General features: G+C 38.3%; 1 protein-coding gene across 1 annotated transcript in view; it reads right to left on the bottom strand.

Moving 5' to 3' along the window:
* The window catches only part of sli (slit guidance ligand), a 147,837-nt gene that overhangs the window by 60,327 nt on the left and 69,277 nt on the right, over positions 1-18,233 (bottom strand). Inside the window, exons 3-5 of the mRNA XM_073087123.1 lie at positions 4,118-4,189; positions 3,640-3,711; positions 2,850-2,921 (exon numbers count right to left, since the gene is read on the bottom strand). Coding sequence (XP_072943224.1) covers positions 2,850-2,921; positions 3,640-3,711; positions 4,118-4,189 — 216 coding nt within the window. The remainder of the gene's footprint in view (positions 1-2,849; positions 2,922-3,639; positions 3,712-4,117; positions 4,190-18,233) is intronic.

Here is an 18,233-nt window from a genome sequence, read left to right on the forward strand (position 1 = left end):
ATAAATGTTTAATCTCGTGACGATTTCTTGAAATATTTTTTTTAAGTTTCAATTTCAAATCAAAATTTGTTCAGGTAACTTACTTTTTAGTAAAAGATCGATTTTGTTATGAGAATAAATAAAACATCCATTTTAAATTATATTCACCCATATTTACAAAATGGTAGTGTATAAATAATAAAATATTTGTAATTCTACAACTTTTGGTAATAAATCGTCGTTTTTGAGGAATTTACCCTTATAATTCGAATTTATAAGAAGTAAGACTTCTCACTGCGTTTAAAGACGCTACACTTCTATGACCGACTTCTGATAGGAATTCTTGTTTAAATATGATAACAGATGTCCTTGGCCAGTGGTCACTTACCATTAGCTACATACACATTAAATTTTAGTAGATACAACTTAAACTTAGGCATAAAATTAAAACAATTATTATACATCTTAAATTAGAACTAGTTTAGCTTACTTAGCTCGCCAGCGCCAGACAATACGAAAACCTAGTCGATGTGTGGAAAAGGTTTGAGCCAATGTTTGAACACATATTTGAAATGACAATACATTTGCATCTCCATTTCTTTTTTGTGCACCAAAGCGTTTGTCGAATGTTTGTCCAGCTTGCTACAAATATGTAGCTTTGATGGCAAATACAGTTTTTAATAAGATTGAGGTAGCGAATGATCTTGCAGTGGTAATTCTAACTGCCACCAATACACATCTGTAACCAACTCTATACAGATCAGGTTCCACCTGAAGCCGATCACACGTCACTCCTGAGCACTAAGCTCGCCTCATATGTAAGTCAGCACACACCCGCACACACACACGCTGAACCGCTTCACGATACAAGTCCGTCAAACTTTCGTCTTAAATTTCTTCAAATATATGTCCAAACATTTGCACAAATGTCTGGCGCCAATGCCAACACACAAAGCCATGTTACCAGGGTATTAGCACAAGTCAACCAACAACCCGCGCGGGGAAGCCTCCTATGGAGAAATGTTAGAACAGAAACTATGGCGGGGAAGGTGTTCTGTGAATAATGGAGAATATTCGTAGTAATATTAGAAAGAAGTCGATTTTGTTTTTTTTATATAATATAGGAATAGCAGACGAGCATGCAGTCCACCTGATGGTTAGTGGCTACTGCCGCCCATGGACATCTGTAATCAACCCCAGATAGGATTAGATATTCCTACCTGAGGTCGGCCACAGATGCGCCGCTACCCCTGAGGACTAAGCTGGAACGCCTCGGAAAAGTATGTCTCCCTTACCACACCCTTCAAAACGGAACACAGCAGCGCCTAACACTGCTGTTATAAGGTATAAGTAAGAATATCTAATCCTATCTGGGATTGATTACAGATGTACATGGGCTGCCGTCGTCGTCTCATATGACACTCACAAACTTTTATTAGTAACCATTTTTTAAATCTACTTCTTTTTAATATTAAATAAGTATACTCTTTGAATAATAAAAGTAAATTTAATAAATAATATTCACAGAACACCAGTATTAACAAAGAAAGAAACCAACGACATCTTAGAAATGGGGTTGTTCGGGGGTAAGGAAGAACCCATAGTGCGAAGCGAAGGGGTTTTCGGGGTGAAGCACTGGGTTATAATGAAAAGCACCGGGGACCAATTAACGATAGACTCAATTCAAAAATATACCGGAGGGAACGTTTACATAGATGCCGGTTTTCGGCGCCGATTGCTGCGATGACAAATGTTATCAGAAGTTGCATTAGCAATATTTGTTTTGTAAAATTGGCTTATTAATTTTAGCAAAACGTTTTTTAAATTTTGAACTATTTCATCTAAAAATGCTTATTTTTTTTTGGAGGACACGTAGTTTCGACTACTATCAATAGATGATATTAGTCATAAACATACTTGTGTTGTTGGAAGCCTTATGTTAGAAAACAATCGACTAGATTTGGCCACTTATATTGTGTATTTTTTTATTAAACCTAATCCAAATTTGAGGAATGGAGTCCAGGCCTCTTTAAGTAGGATGGCCAGGGTCCGTTAAGGAATGAAGCCATTTATACAATTTTTACGTCTATATAATACATAATGATTATATTTTATTTAATGATATCTATACGAATTCTTTAACTTTTGACGCAATATCTAAGTAGAGCCAATCGAGATATACAATCATTTCACTATTGTCATTGCATTAGAAGTCAATCGGTGCCGAAAATCAACTACTATATAAACGTACCACGCTGATATAAGTTTTGAACCGTAGTAGCTAGGGATTGGAGATTTGCTGAATTTTTGTTCCGTTTATACATTTTATAGCTTTTCGTCCTAAAAAATCCGTACAAATATATTGATTTTTATACGTAGTTGTATTGACATTCAAAAAGTGCTCTGTAAAGAACCTATTTGGAATAAAAAAAATGATTTGATTTGATTTGATTACGGAATATCTCGATGCGGTAGAACTGCTTTCTATACCAAAAAAGTTATTTAAGAGTATTCTTATCTTAATTTTTTTTGCATATCTTAATTTTTTTGCATACTGTAAAAATGTTTTTTTGGTACTTTAGTAATAAAAATATTTTGTAATTTATGTCTTCCTAAAGATTGTTTTCTGGAACAATGTCTATTTTTGTAGTTAATTCTTGTTCCTATATCCTTTTTATAGACAACCATTTAGCTCAAGATATTATTGTTAAACGAAGTCCCCAAAATATCCCAATCCAAAACATATTAATAATTTAAAAATGTAAAGAATAATAAAATATGAAGAATATTAAAATGTGACGAAAACGACCCCATTCACCCTACAGCTCAAAAATCCAGCAAGCTCCCTCCCTCCCCCTCCCGCTACTCACAACCGCTGGAGCCGCCGCAGCCTCACAAATAGGCCATCAGCTATATGACCCAGGCGGTTATTGCTCAGTTTTCTGAAAGAGAACCATACCTTGAGATCGCATCACAATCTTAACTGCAGATAACACTATTGTCGCCTTACTTACAAGCACTTATATATGACAAGCACTTTGCCTTAACTGAATAAAGCTAACACTATTGACGCCTTACTTACAAGCACTTGCATATGACAAGCGCTTTACGCGTTGTACTTTGTTTTAACTCAATTAAGGTAACACTATTGGCGCCTTACTTACAAGCGCTTTAAGCGTTGTAGTTTTTTTCCAAACTGAATAAAGTTAAGACTATTGACGCCTTACTTACAAGCACTTGTATATGACAAGCACTTTACGCGTTGTACTTTTTTTTAGCTGAAGTTAATACCTTGTCGCCTTTTTTTCTTTTTTGCTACGTAACTAAATTAACCTAAATCTTGCCTGAATCTATCCTAACCTAAATTTTGAAATCTAATCACTCCTACAATAAAATAAAAATCTAGAAATACACCACTATTTCCAAAAAATGTTATGAAAAAGAATTATAATAACTACAAAAACAGTTCTAGCAATCTCAAAGTATCCTGAAAAACAACACAATATTTCCGAACGTCGTTACAAAGACACATCATTCCGCCGTTCAATTTTACGCTTTATGATTGGTCCTTTATAGTTCCAATGTACACAGTAGATGTCGCTGCTTGTCCACAACACGGTACGATTGAAACTTGTCGAGAAGTATTTTTAAAGTACTCACAGGCGTTCCAATGCAGTTAATTCGACGAAGGCGTCTCTTTCGATTGTATGAATTTGATTTTCGGAGAGTTGCCTGTAACAAATATTAAAATTGAGTTTATTTATTGACGTCGGATTGAATTTATTTTTACCCGACTAATTAATTTATTTTTACGGGGGGTAACGATTTTCGAATTAAAAAAAATTAAATTCTTGCAATAAGAAAATAATTTGTAAAGTTAAATTCGAACAGAGAAAATTATAGGTAGAATGTATATAGAGAAAAAAAAAATTGTATATAGGATTTAATAAAAATTTTGATTGAAAGTTTTTCAATTTCAAAAAAAAAAAAAAAGATACCGGCCGAATTGATAACCACCTCCTTTTTGAAGTCGGTTAAAAATTTAGATTTTAGTAGGTCGAGTATTTTTTATGAATTTGACCCTAATTTACACAAATTTTTGAGGGGATTTTAATGAACATAAAAACGTTATACTTACAAAATTTTCAAATCCTTCAGATTTTGAAAATCGCTTTGGAAGATTATGCTTATGTTGTTGCCTTGTAGATCTCTGAAACAAAGAAAATGTTTGTTAAATAAACTGTAAGTGATTATCTTATATATAAAATTCTCGTGTCACAACGTTAGTTACCGTACTCCTCCGAAACGGCTTTACCGATTTTCATCAAATTTTATATGCATATTCAGTAGGTCTGAGAATCGGCTACTATCTATTTTTCATACTCCTAAGTGATGAGGGTTGTTCAAACTAACATTTTTTTATTTATATGGCAACACAACGATTGCCGGGTCAGCTAGTGATTTATAAAACGCTCATAACTTTGAAAATTCAGATTGTCTAGAGTTTGAACCTCGGACCCTTCAATTGAGTAGCTGAGTTTCAACCACTAGACTTTTATATAATATAAGAGTAGCAGACGAGCATGCAGTCCAACTGATCGTAAGTGGTTAAGGCCATCTGTAATTAACCCCAGAAAAAACTAAGATTCCGACCTGAGGTCGGCCAGAGAATCACCACTACTCTTGAAGACTAAGCTGGAACGCCTCAGATAAGTATGTCTCTTACCACACTTCAAACTCACACAGCAGCGCTACACTGCTGTTATAACAGAAACAAGTGTGGCGGTGATGCCAGATTCGAACCACAAAGTGTTCCTTTAAATTTTAAGAATATCACAAAGATTTTTCGGAAATACATCGCAAGACGGGTAATTCAAACCAAAGGGTAGTGAGAGGGTGGTTTACCCTGCACTTAGTTCCCACTTAGCTACATTATTGCTAAAGAGATTACATAAGTGGAGCGACATAATGACCTCCTTTACTTACGTCAATGGGAGTATGGGAGGAAATTGTTACACTGAGAATGTGTAGAGATTTTGTTTTGTTATAGTAAGAACCTCTAAATCTACCTCTAAAGAAACCTTTATAACCTCTAAAGAAACCTCTATAAAATAGCAGTGATAGCCTAGTGGTTAAGAAACTCGGTTTCTCAATCGAGGGATCCGAGGTTCAAATCCCAGGCACCTCTGATTTTTCAAAATTATGTGCGTATTAGAAATTAATTATCACTTGCTTAAACGGTGAAGGAAAACATCGTGAGGAAACCTGCATACCTGAGAGATTTATAAAAAAAATCCCAAAGGTATGTGAAGTCTACCAATACGCACTTGGCAAGAGCGGTGGACTATGGCCTAATTCTTCTCATTCTGAGAGGACACCCGTGCCCAGCAGTGGGACAATTATGGGTTGATGATGATGACGAAGAACCTCAAATTTAAAGGTGGTAGAACCCTTTGGGGCTCAACCCCGGCGTCACCGCCACACTTATTTCTGTTATAACAGCAGTGTTAAGCGCTGTTGTGTTATGGTTTGAAGTGTGGGAAGGGAGACTTGTTTGAGGCATTCCAGATTAGTCCTCAGGGGTACCGGCGCATCTGGGGTTGATTACAGATGTCCATGGGCTGCATGTTGAGCATGCAGTCCGACTGATAGTAAATGGCTACTGCCGGACTAAGCTGGAATGCCTCGGAAAAGCGACTCTTTTTCTTATAATATAAGAGTAGTAGACGAGCACGCAATCCACCTGATGGTAAGTGGCTACTGCCGCCCATGGACATCTGTAAGCAACCCCAGATAGGATTAGATATTCCTACCTGAGGTCGGCCACAGATGCGCCGCTACCCCTGAGGACTAAGCTGGAACGCCTCGGAAAAGTCTGTCCCTTGCCACACCCTTCAAACCGGAACACAGCAGCACTTAACATTGCTGTTAGTAGGTAGAAATAGATGTAACGGTGGTATAGAACCACAAGGGGTTCTACCTTCAATTCACATACATACGAAATAACAATTTCAAAAAAACTTGTAAAAAATGTGTTTCAGCGAGTAACATGAAATGTAGAGCTTAGAGACATGAAAATTTAGTTTCTACGTAAAATCAATTCACAGGGGTGCATCTGATAAGGGTGGGTTTCATGCTAATAATGTAATGATCCCTTAAGGGGTGATAGAGGGTGTGATAGGGTAATTGATAGTTATGTAAACAAGATGTATCTATGGTACTTAGGGAATCCCTTTAATCTGGATTCAAGGTATCATTATTAATATATGAATTTATGAAGCAATATAATAATTATGCTTAAAAAAATAACAAAAGGCCAACCGAATTCTATATGAATAATATTGGCCAAGTGCGAGTCGAACTCGTATACTGAGGATTCCGTACCACTGAAGTTTTCTTTTATTTTTATTATAGCATTGTGAAAATATGAACTGTCTACCTATTACGGTTTGTTATATGGCGAAAAAAAGTTGGAAAATAAATAGGTAGGTAGGTAGGTAGGTAGGTATATTTTCAACCTCATTACCACGCTTTTATTGGCCTGGCTTGTATGTATGTATGTAATGGAGTCTTTGAGCTCGATTTTACCCACTTTGAACGGTCCGATTAATTTAAAATTTTGAACAATTATCAAGAACCGATTACAATACACGATTTTAATAATTTTATCCCATTCTCCTCGTCAGGAATCAGGATTAACGATTTTCCTTGTGCGATTTTAGTGTGGTTTTTAGTTTTTAATATATAATTATTTTATTTTAAGTTTGTGTTATTATAGCGGTCATACATACCTACTCTGTAAAAATTTCAAGTGTCTATCTATTACGGTTCAGGATATAGAGCCCTGTGATAGATGGACAGACAGCTGAGTCATAGTAATAGGGTTCCGTTTTTATCCTTTCGGTACGGAACCTTAAAAATATTTAAGTTGGTACATAGTCCTGAAATCGGCGATCAACATATCATTACACCTTTCAAAACTTTTGCACTATCAATTGCTTTAGATTTTTTGAGAAATTCAGCCCTCTTCATCTTCTTTCGTTAACTGCGTGTACAAATTTGGTGATGCAGTGTTTATTTTTTCTGTTAAATACTATCAGATAGTTGGTCTATCATATTGAAATGTAAATAAATTGTAATTTGAATTTCTCATAGTTATTATTTAGTGTAATTCATTTTTGGCCATATTACATGTAACAAATTGTAATCTTCTTTTATCGATGTGTAACGCTGTTGGATTGCCAAACAAATGAATAAATAAATAAATAGCGAATACGTCTATAACTTTTTGAACATAATGTACCACAGTATAGCAGCCATTTTGTTTGTAGTAATACCGTATAACGAAGCTTATAAAGCTCTCCTGCAAGTTTACAGCCAATTTGGGTCGAATCGTAAAATATATTGCCTCTTACGAGCAATCAATTTTATTGCATGACTCTACTTTTTGATTTTACCAAAAACATGGCACGTATGCTTGGCAAACATCAACAAACTTACAAATTCTTACGTGTGGATAGTGTTTGACTATGTTTGTGTTGGTTTGTACACTTATAGCAAATCCAATGGAGTGTTGCTTTCTTAGCAAATGTAGTCCATCTGCTGGTAAGTGGTCACCGTCGTATCTCTGTAACTCCATACAGAGCAGGTTCCACCTGAAGCCGATCACACGTCACTCCTGAGCACTAAGCCGCTCACCTCATATGTAAGTCAGCACACACCCGCACACGCTGAACTGCTGCACGCGTAGGTGTGACGGTGGTACCACAACAGTCAAACTTTGGTTCTATCACCTTAATTTTTTTAAAGGAATAAAATGGGTGTATTTAGAGTATAGAATATTATACAAACAAAAACCCCTCTGTTTTAAAATATAGCCCATCTCACTCCCACAATTTAGACGAATCCAACGACACCTCATATGTTAATCCGTCAAGTCGTTTGTGCTGCAGCGTGACAAAGAATGACACATACGAGTACATACATACGCTCGTAACACATTACCCTCGGCAGTTGGATAAAACGCCGCATCCTCTTAATTAGACCACAACCCGAATCAATGTGTAATAAAATATATAACATCATTTACTAATTACAGAAGGAAAATTAAGAACCGAAGGTGGTCCGAACCCTTTGTGGTTCGACTCCGGCGGCACTACCTCCAGACCTATTTCTGCCTTATAAAGGCAGCGTTAAGCGCTGCTGTTCTGATTTGAATGGTGTGGTAAGGGAGACATACTTATCCGAGACGTTCCAGCTTAGTCCTCGGAGGTAGCGGCGCTTGTGACCGACCTCAGGTAGGAATATCTAATCCTATTTGAGGTTGATTACCGATGTCCATACGGCAATAGCTTACCATCAGATGGAGCATGCTCGTCTGCTACTCGTTTATTATATAAAAAAAACGCTCAATCTTCTTAATTAGACCACAATCGGAATCAATGTGTCATAAAATGTATAACATCATTTATTTTAATTAAGAATCATTGAAAGAACATCTTGCCTCATCTTGTGAGTAATATATACATCTATACATATTCTTCATAATATTTTCATTTACCGTTAAAGCAAGTGATAATTAATTTGTCACGCACGTAACCTTGAAAATTGTAGTGGGTTCGAACCTGGGACCCTCCGATTAACAGGCCCACTTACACTAATCTATCACTATATGCGATTAGTTTCGAATTTTCCGAAATTTTAATTTTGCATTTCAATTTTTTTTCTGGGATTCGAACCCGGTACACACGAGTTGAACCCTAACCACGAAGCCATCCGCTCAAAACAGTTCCCACGTTAAGCAAAACGTATTTAAATATGATCCCATCGAGTGCTAATTGCACTCTCATAATTATTGAATTGACTTAAATAGCAGTCAGGGATTGAACAGTCGATAAGTTGACTTATCGATACTTATAATAAGTGTCGATAAGTTGACTTATCGATACTTATAATAAGTAAGGAAATCTGAGAATACGTAATAATAACAATTTCTATCATTTTTCGAATTCTTGTGTGTCTGCTTGTGCGTTTGAAGTCGTTTAAAACCAACACTATCTTTATATCTTTTTAAATTTCACCTACAGTATTCCTAATCCAGAATCCTAAAAATCATTTTACAAGAGGGCATTATAGATATGTTTCAGAACATTTGAGTTATAGGGAAATAACATGAATATTTTCAAAACTAAAAATCAATAATTGTTGCAATCTAGTAACTTTGCGATGAACTTTCTCTAAGGCGCTCGAACAATCTCGCCTCGAAAATAGTTAATCCTGAGGATGTTGATAAGGACAATGATACAAAATTATTAAAATCGTGTATTGTCATCGGTTTTTGATAATTGTTCAAAATTTTGAACAATTATCGTATCATTCAAAGTGGATAGAAATCGGGCTCAAAGATTCCGTTACTGTTATGTACATACATACATACAAACATACAAACGTACAACCCAAGCTAATAAAAGCGTGTTAAAAAATGAAAATGATAATGGTACGGATCCGTCAGTGTGCGGGTTCGACTTGTACTCGACTCGATATAATCGACAGCACCCATCCCTATTAATCGATTAATTCCAGAAAACCACTGACCAACGATTGTGCAATCAAACGTAATTGGTTACTGGAACCGATATCGAATATCTTCAATCAATTGAGAGAAAAGCGTGTGTACACTTTTGTACCTAAAGAAGTTACACTTCTTTGGTGTTTAGTGTATTTTTAATAGGAGTAGCAGACGAGCATGCAGTCCACCTGATGGTAAGTGGCTACTGCCGCCCACGGACATCGGTAATCAACCCCAGACATATTCCTGCCTGAGGTCGGCCACAGATGCGCCGCTACCCCTGAGGACTAAGCTGGAACACCTCGGAAAAGTATGTCTCCCTTACCACACCCTTCAAACAGAATACAACAGCGCCTAACACTGCTGTTATGAGGCAGAAACAGGCGTGACGGTGGTGCCGCCGGAGTCGAACCACAAAGGGCTCTACCACCTTCAATGCTACAATGCAGTGTTAAACACTGCTGTGTTCTAGTTTGAAGTGTGCTAAGAGACATACTTATCCGAGCCGTTCCAGCTAAGTCCTCAGAGGTAGCGGCGTATGTGACCCACCTCAAGTAGGAAGCTAATCGTATCTGGGGTTGATTACAGCTGTCCACGACAGTAGCTTACCATCAGGTGGACTACATGTACGTCTGCTACTCCTATATTATATAAAAAAGTTGACTAAAAATTAATAGCGCAAAATTTACAAACTATTTACATTAAAATTAATGGTTCAAATTTATGCCTTATATTTATAATCTATGTTTCATATCTAACATTATATTATCTTGGCCACGATTGGCCGGCAGCGGCAAGTGAGTTATGTTATGGGCGTTCCCGGGTTCGACTCCTGCGCGATTACTTTTAGGGTTGGACTTGTAAACGTAATTTTATTTCATTTTTAACACGCTTTGGGTTGTATGTGTGTATGTATGTATGTATGTATGTATGTATGTATGTATGTTGCTTTTCGTGAATTGATAAGTGGAGTACTCCACGCTTTTTTCACAATTATAAAATTTACTGTTCCTTAATTGATTCCTAGATTGAAAATTATTTTCTACTTTTTAGTTGATTTTATCATAAGAGCGTGTTTTTTAGTTTTTTTGAACTATATTTATTTTTAATCTCAAAGCCCCAGATATTAGGTCTACTTGAAGTCGGTCTCAGGTATTGCTTACTGGTCTTGAAGACTAAGCTGGAATGCCTCGGATATGTCCCTTACCACACTTCAAACCAGAACACAGCAGCGCTACACTGCTGTTATAACAGAAACAGGTGTGACGGTGGTACCTACCGAGTCGAATTTTAATTTCTACCCACCTTAAAAATAAATAAACTTTTTTCATGCCACAATACTTTCAAAAGACAAGTTTGATATTAACATACAAAATATTTTGATAATTTTTGTCAGCATAATGACTATTTTGACTCAAAAAATCATTGAAGTTACACTTCTTTAGGCGCGGCATGAAAAAAAAAATAGTGTAACGATTTTTGTAACGGAAGCGGTTACACTTTAGTGTTACGTTACGATAATTATATTTATTTACTAGCTGACCCGGCAAACGTTGTGTTGCCATATAAATAAAAAAATGTTAAGGATGAACAACCCTTATCACTTAGGGGTATGAAAAATAGATTGTAGCCGATTCTCAGACCTACTGAATATGCATATAAAATTTGGTGAAAATCGGTAAAGCCGTATCGGAGGAGTACGGTAACTAACATTGTGACACGAGAATTTTATATATAAGATTAACTATTTACAGATATAATATACTATACGAATAAGTACCCATCATTGATTAATATATTTTTCATTTCTAATAATTTCCCTCATGATACACACAATATTTTAAAAGAACACACAAAATTTAAAACATATTTGCGTCAACCCTACAAAGTAATTTTGATATCAACTTTTTTAGTCGATTGGTAAGAAACATATTTACATAGCAGTGGTAAAAAAGTGGTCAATGACCACACATAAGTGGCATAATGACGTTATTAAAAAGTCAATTTAAGCTAACGAGCATGCAGTCCAACTGATGGCAGAACTGTAATCAATGCCTCGGATAAGTATGTGTCTCGCCACACTTCAAACCGGAACACAGCAGCGCTACACTGCTGTTATAGCAGAAAGAGGTGTGGCAGTGAAGCCTCTGGTAAAAATATATAAAAGAAGCTGGAATAAATAAGGGTTTCTTTAATGTACTACACACCAATGCACAGACACTCACACACAACGACACACACACACACACACACAGAGAGAGAAAGAGACCGGCACGCATGCAAAAAAAATGTTTTTTCGTTCACGCACAAAGACTTACATACACAATTGCACGCTTTCAAATATACACAGAAACATAAACACAGGGACCCACAAACATATTTTGCATGCATAGACACCGTCTAACACACACACATACGCAGACACACGAATTATACAGGTACTTACACAGGTACATACGAATTATACAGCCATAGAAACGGACCGACACGCGTGCAAATAAAATGTGAGCGCACACACACAATTACACGCAGGCAGTCATACAAACAGACACATACACACGCAGGCATACAAAACATACAGGCACTTACAGAGAGCCATAGAAACGGACCGACACGCGTGCAAATAAAATGTTAGCGCACACACACAATTACACGCAGGCAGTCATACAAACAGACACACACATACGCTGGCACACAAAACATACAGGCACTTACAGAGAGACAGAAAAATACTGGCAAATAAGCAAATGAAAATGTTTGCGCGCAAACACACGCAGGCATTCCTACACACAGACACACACACGCGCGCGCATACGCACACACACTTACACAACGCTACTACGGTGCAATAGGTATAAAGATGCTATCACAGTAGAAGCAAGTATCTCTGAAATAGTTCGCCAAAGTGAATTTCAGAAGTGGTTTCAAACTATTTGCACTTTGAGTGCTGTTCAAATTAATTTCAGTCTACTAATGTACCATCGCTGACAGCGGTGCTAACATTTTACCTATCTGTAACTGTAGGCTTATCTGAGATTGGCTTAAGATTCGTGCCATATTTAGACTAAGACCATGTAACAATATGTTTAGTAATTAGTAGTTTTAAAGCGCGAACATCCGCCCACTTACACACACACACACACACAATTAAATATGGAAATAAAAATGTTTGCGTGCACACACATTCACACGCAGGCATTCACACCCACACACACACACTACTATGTAGAAGCAAATATCTCTGAAATAGTTCGCCAAAGTGAATTTCAGAAGTGGTTTCAAACTATTTGCACTTTGAGTGCTGAGTGAAATTAATTTCAGTCTACTAATGTACCATCGCTGACAACAGTGCTTACATTTTACCTATCTATCTGTAGTCTTATCTGAGATTGGCCATGGTACATATTTATGTATCTATCTGTAACTTTAGCCTTATCTGAGATTGGCTTAAGATTCGTGCCATATTTAGACTAAGACCATGTAACAATATGTTGAGTAATTAGTAGTTTTAAAGCGCGAATCCCGCCCAATCACACACACACTTACACACACACACAAATAAATATGCAAATAAAAATGTTTGCGTGCACACACATTCACACGCAGGCATTCACATTCACACACCCACACACAAACACAACACTATGTAGAAGCAAGTATCTGTAAAATAGTTCACCAAAGTGAATTTCAGAAGTGGTTTCAAACTATTTGCACTTTGAGTGCTGAGTGAAATTAATTTGTCTACTAATGTACCATCGCTGACAACAGTGCTTACATTTGTTTACAGTTGAGTTATGGGAGCTGGGCGTCGAGGAAAGAATTGCAATAGTCTATTTCGCGAACGAATTAAAAATTTTATTTAAATTTAAACACAACTTGTAACAGTAAGGAATAATAAGAAATATATGAGATAGGTATTTAGGATTATTTCTACCTAATAACAGCAGTGTTAGGCACTGCTGTGTTCCGGTTTGAAGGGTGTGGTAAGGGAGACAGACTTTTCCGAGGCGTTCCAGCTTAGTCCTCAGGGGTAGCGGCGCATCTGTGGCCGACCTCAGGTAGGAATATCTAATCCTATCTGGGGTTGATTACAGATGTCCATGGGCGGCAGTAGCCACTTACCATCAGGTGGACTGCATGCTCGTCTGCTACTCCTATATTATAAAAAAAAGAGATAGAGTCACTTTCCGCGATGGAGGTGAACTGTTCCCATGGTGGACGGCCACCTGCACGTGGGACGCGCCTCGTCAGCGCTGGCCGTTCCGCGAACACACGATGCAGCGTGAGCACGCGTAGGGCTGCGCGAAGCAGCCTTGACGTGTAGGGCTGTCCCTTACACGTAACTGTTGCATACTTTACAGATACGTAATGTAAATAAATAAAAATAAAATTTCAAAGTAGCTTAATGTTTATAAATGAAAATAGTTTCATAATGAAAATTTTATTTGCACATTATCATTTTCTCTTGTTTTTAGGGTTCCGTTACCAAATGGTAATAATTGGCCAAGTGCAAGTCGAACTCGCACACAGAGGGTTCCGTGCCACCAACATTTTCATATATTTTTTTTATATTTAGTATTTGTTGTTATAGCAGCCACTGAAATAAATAAATTGTGAAAATTGTAACTGTCTACCTATTACGATTCAATAGATAAATTGAAAAACGTCGAGAAATTTCGGGTTTCTTGCGGTCTCAGCGGTTTCTTGTATGGGGATCCCATTTATTTTCAACTTTTTTTATATTTACATTTGTTGTTATAGCGGCCACCTTTATACATCATCTGTCAAACTTTCAAGTGTCTATCTATTACGATTATCAGAGATGGGTTCCGTTTTTACCCTTTGGGTACGGAACCCTAAAAACGGAACCTTATTATTAAGACTCCGCTGTCTGTCTGACACAGGGCTCTATCTCTTGAACCGTAATATATAGACACTTGATGCAAAGCAGCGACCTGCTATATTTGTGTACAAATTCTTATTGTGTATATTTATTTGTGTTATTTGTGTATATTTGTGTATCTAATCACTTGTGTTCTCGATTGTACAGTCTTGAGGTGGCATCGTACAACTTTTAACAAGTTGGGATCGTTTTGAAGACCGCATCGACCTGAAGTTAGAACTTCGCGACTTCCAATTTCACGGAGCTATTAAATAATTGACGAACATGTCCGAATAAAATGTACTATAATAACTAATATTATAAACGTGAAAGTAAGTTTGTTTGTTATGTTTTGACGCCTTAACTACTAATCTAGTTGTCATGAAATTTTGTACACACGTTGTCAGAGGTCTAGAAAAAGACATATGACATCATCACATCAACAGCCCATTACTGTCCCACTGCTGGGCACGGGTCTCCTCTCATAATGAGAAGGATTAGGCCATAGTCCACCGCGCTGGCCAAGTGCGTATTGGTAGACTTCACATACCTTTGAGATTATTTTTTTTACCTTTTATTCCGAAATAAGTACTGCTCCCAAGGAATAGATTGAAACAACTATTGTCACTGACTCGTGACTGCGAGCAAAGCCGCGGGTAAAAGCTAGTGTGCTATAAAATTTAAAAAAAAACTTGTAGCACAAGTTTTTTTTAGATTAAATTAGCAAACGTTGATGATAATGCGCTCAAAAAAATGTGAGCCGTCACGGAGCGCCTGGCAGATGTGAAACATCGACATTATTTTGTAAAAGTAATATGCAGAAAAGAACATATTGTGATAGGAACTAAATATGTCATAATGATAAAATAAAATATTACGATTTTTTTCCAGATAACGATGACTATTTATTGAATTCGATTGCGCATGGCGACGCGTCGCCACACCGTACACACTACTGCATATAGACTGTATATATATACCATCGTATAGCACGGTATGCGTCGCCACGCCAGAAATCGGTTTTACGTGCGGCTATAGATGTTTCACATCAAAAGTCAATTAGACGTGCTACAAAAAGGAAAAGAGCTACGATCATTTTAGTATGAAAGTAGCAAACTGGCAATCCATCTTACGGTAAGTGGTAACAGGTATTAACATCTGTAATCAACCCCAGATAATATTAGAGTCCTACCTGAGGTCGGCTACAAGCGTTGCTTCTGCGGACTAAGCTGGAACGTCTCAGAAAAGTTTCCCTTACCGCACTTTAAACCAGAACACAGCAGCGCTTAACACTGCTGTTATAACAGAAACAGGTGTAGCGGTGATGTCTCTAACGTCGAACCACAAAGATTTCTACCACCATCAAGTTACCACATTAATCATAGCTTCAAAACAGGTTGTCCTCTCAACAACATCTATATTTTAATAACATTCACTTTCATTTGATTATACTCGTATAATAACTAGCAGTGCCCGCGGCTTCGCCCGTTTAAGAAAAATAACATGACATACATATAACTAAACATTGTACCTTTATTGGAACGACAGTGGTGCCATCTGTCGAAATTGGTTGTACCAACTCAGAAACCTTCGTGGGCTCATGCACGACAACTTTGCTAAAGATCATCACATAGTTTACGATTCCGTACAGGACATACACACAAACAATCATTTGTATTATATTGATTAATTCGACTCCATTATGCTTTCACTGTGAATCGTTGATTTTGATAACATTTAACGGCAGCAAAGAAGTCAATCATTGTGACATCATCAATATCAACATTTAATTTCATTGAAATATTTATTTTGTACCAACGGTGGCACTTACAAAATGTCAGTTAATCTTAGAATAGCAGACGAGCATGTAGTCCACCTGATGGTATGGTACTGCCGTATGAGCAATACTCCAGATAAGATTAGATTCCTACCCGAGGTCGACCACAGATGCGCCGCTACCCCTGACAACTAAGCTGGAATGCCTCGGAAAAGTATGTCTCCCTTACCACACTTAAAACCACAACACAGCAGGGTCTAACACTATTGTTATAACAGAAATAGATATGGTGGTGGTGCCACCGGAGTCGAACCACAGAGTCAACCTTCAAAAGTACAATGTGATATTAAATTAGCGTTGCAACTAAGTTAGAACGCCCAATGTTTTAGCTTAACACTGCTCTTGTAAAGCAATAGGTGTGGCGGTGGTCCATCATCATCAACCCATTACTGTCCCACTGCTGGGCACGGGTCTCAGAATGAGGATTAGGCCATAGTCCACCGCGCTGGACAAGTGCGTATTGGTACAATTCACACACCTTTGAGACTTTTTTTTTTATAAAATCTCTCAAGTATGCAGGTTTCCTCACGATCTTTTCCTTCGCCGTTTAGAAAGTGATAATTAATTTCTAATACGCACATAACTTAAAAATCAGTGCGTGCCTGGGATTTGAACCTCGGACCCCTCGATCGAGAGGCCGAGTTGCTTTTTTTTTTTATAATATGAGAGTAGCAGACGAGCATGCAGTCCACCTGATGGTAAGTGGCTACTGCCGCCCATGGACATCTGTAATCAACCCCAGATAGGATTAGATATTCCTACCTGAGGTCGGCCACAGATGCGCCGCTACCCCTGAGGACTAAGCTGGAACGCCTCGGAAAAGTCTATCTCCCTTACCACACCCTTCAAACCGGAACACAGCAGCGCCTAACACTGCTGTTATTAGGTAGAAATAGGTGTGGCGGTGGTGCCGCCGGAGTCGAACCACAAAGGGTTCTACCACCTTCAAAACCACTTACCTATCACTGACGGTGGCCCACGAAGCTAATAACCATCTCACTGTGGTAATGCTTTACGAAGGTCTCCAAGGAGCCCGCTCGCACTTGGCACTCCGCCAAAAGCGCAATGCGGGCTATTAATAACCTTAATTCATTTATCGAGTGCAGTCTCCCGGAAACTCCTGGGACTGCATCCCGTTTATCAATTTTCGATAAATTGAAATCGACAGTTTCGAAAACTGTTAAATTGTGGAACCGTTTGACTCCGGCACCACCGCCATACCTTTTTTTTTGGGGAAACCTTCAAAAGGTACCCAGTGTCGTGGGAGCGACACGGGGTTATGTGGGATTTTTACCGCACTAAAACCCCCCCGGTGGCCATCCTCACCGCTGCGAAGAGCACTCCGGGATCTCCAACGGAACGCAACCGGAGTCCTCTGAACGTGTTGCCCCATCAGGCTCCGTCCAGGTGAGCCCAGGCGCTCTCTACACCGTCTGGTGCGTACGACGGTATGCGACCACACACACCGCCGTCCTTCCCGGAGTTGCTTATCGGACGGCTCGACCTCCCAATCTTGCTACCCGCAACCCCGGAAGCCCCCTTTTAGTCGCCTCCTAACAGGCAGGGGATACCGTAGCCCTATTCTGATCCCGGTACTACAGGGACAACCACCGCCATACCTGTGTCTGTTATAACAGCAGTGTAGCGCCGCTGTGTGAGTTTGAAGTGTGGTAAAAGACATACTTATCCGAGGCGTTCCAGTTTAGTCCTTAGGGGTAGCGTGTGACCGACAGTTAGAAATCTAATGTTATCTAGGGATTATAGATGTCTTCGGCGGTAGCTACTAACCATGATAAGCATGCTCGTCTGCTACTCTCATATTATATATGAGTGACTTTATAAGGGTTCCGTTTTACGATTTTTCGTACGGAACCCTAAAAAGTAGGCTATGTCCTTTCTCGGGTCTCAATCCATCTTTTTATAAAATTTCATCCAAAGTGGTTTAAGCGTGAAGAGACAGACAGAGT

This window comes from Epargyreus clarus, unplaced genomic scaffold (genome assembly GCF_041222505.1).
Source record: "Epargyreus clarus isolate Ecla_fem2 unplaced genomic scaffold, WU_Ecla_fem_2.2 ptg000025l, whole genome shotgun sequence".
NCBI classification, from domain to species: domain Eukaryota; kingdom Metazoa; phylum Arthropoda; class Insecta; order Lepidoptera; family Hesperiidae; genus Epargyreus; species Epargyreus clarus.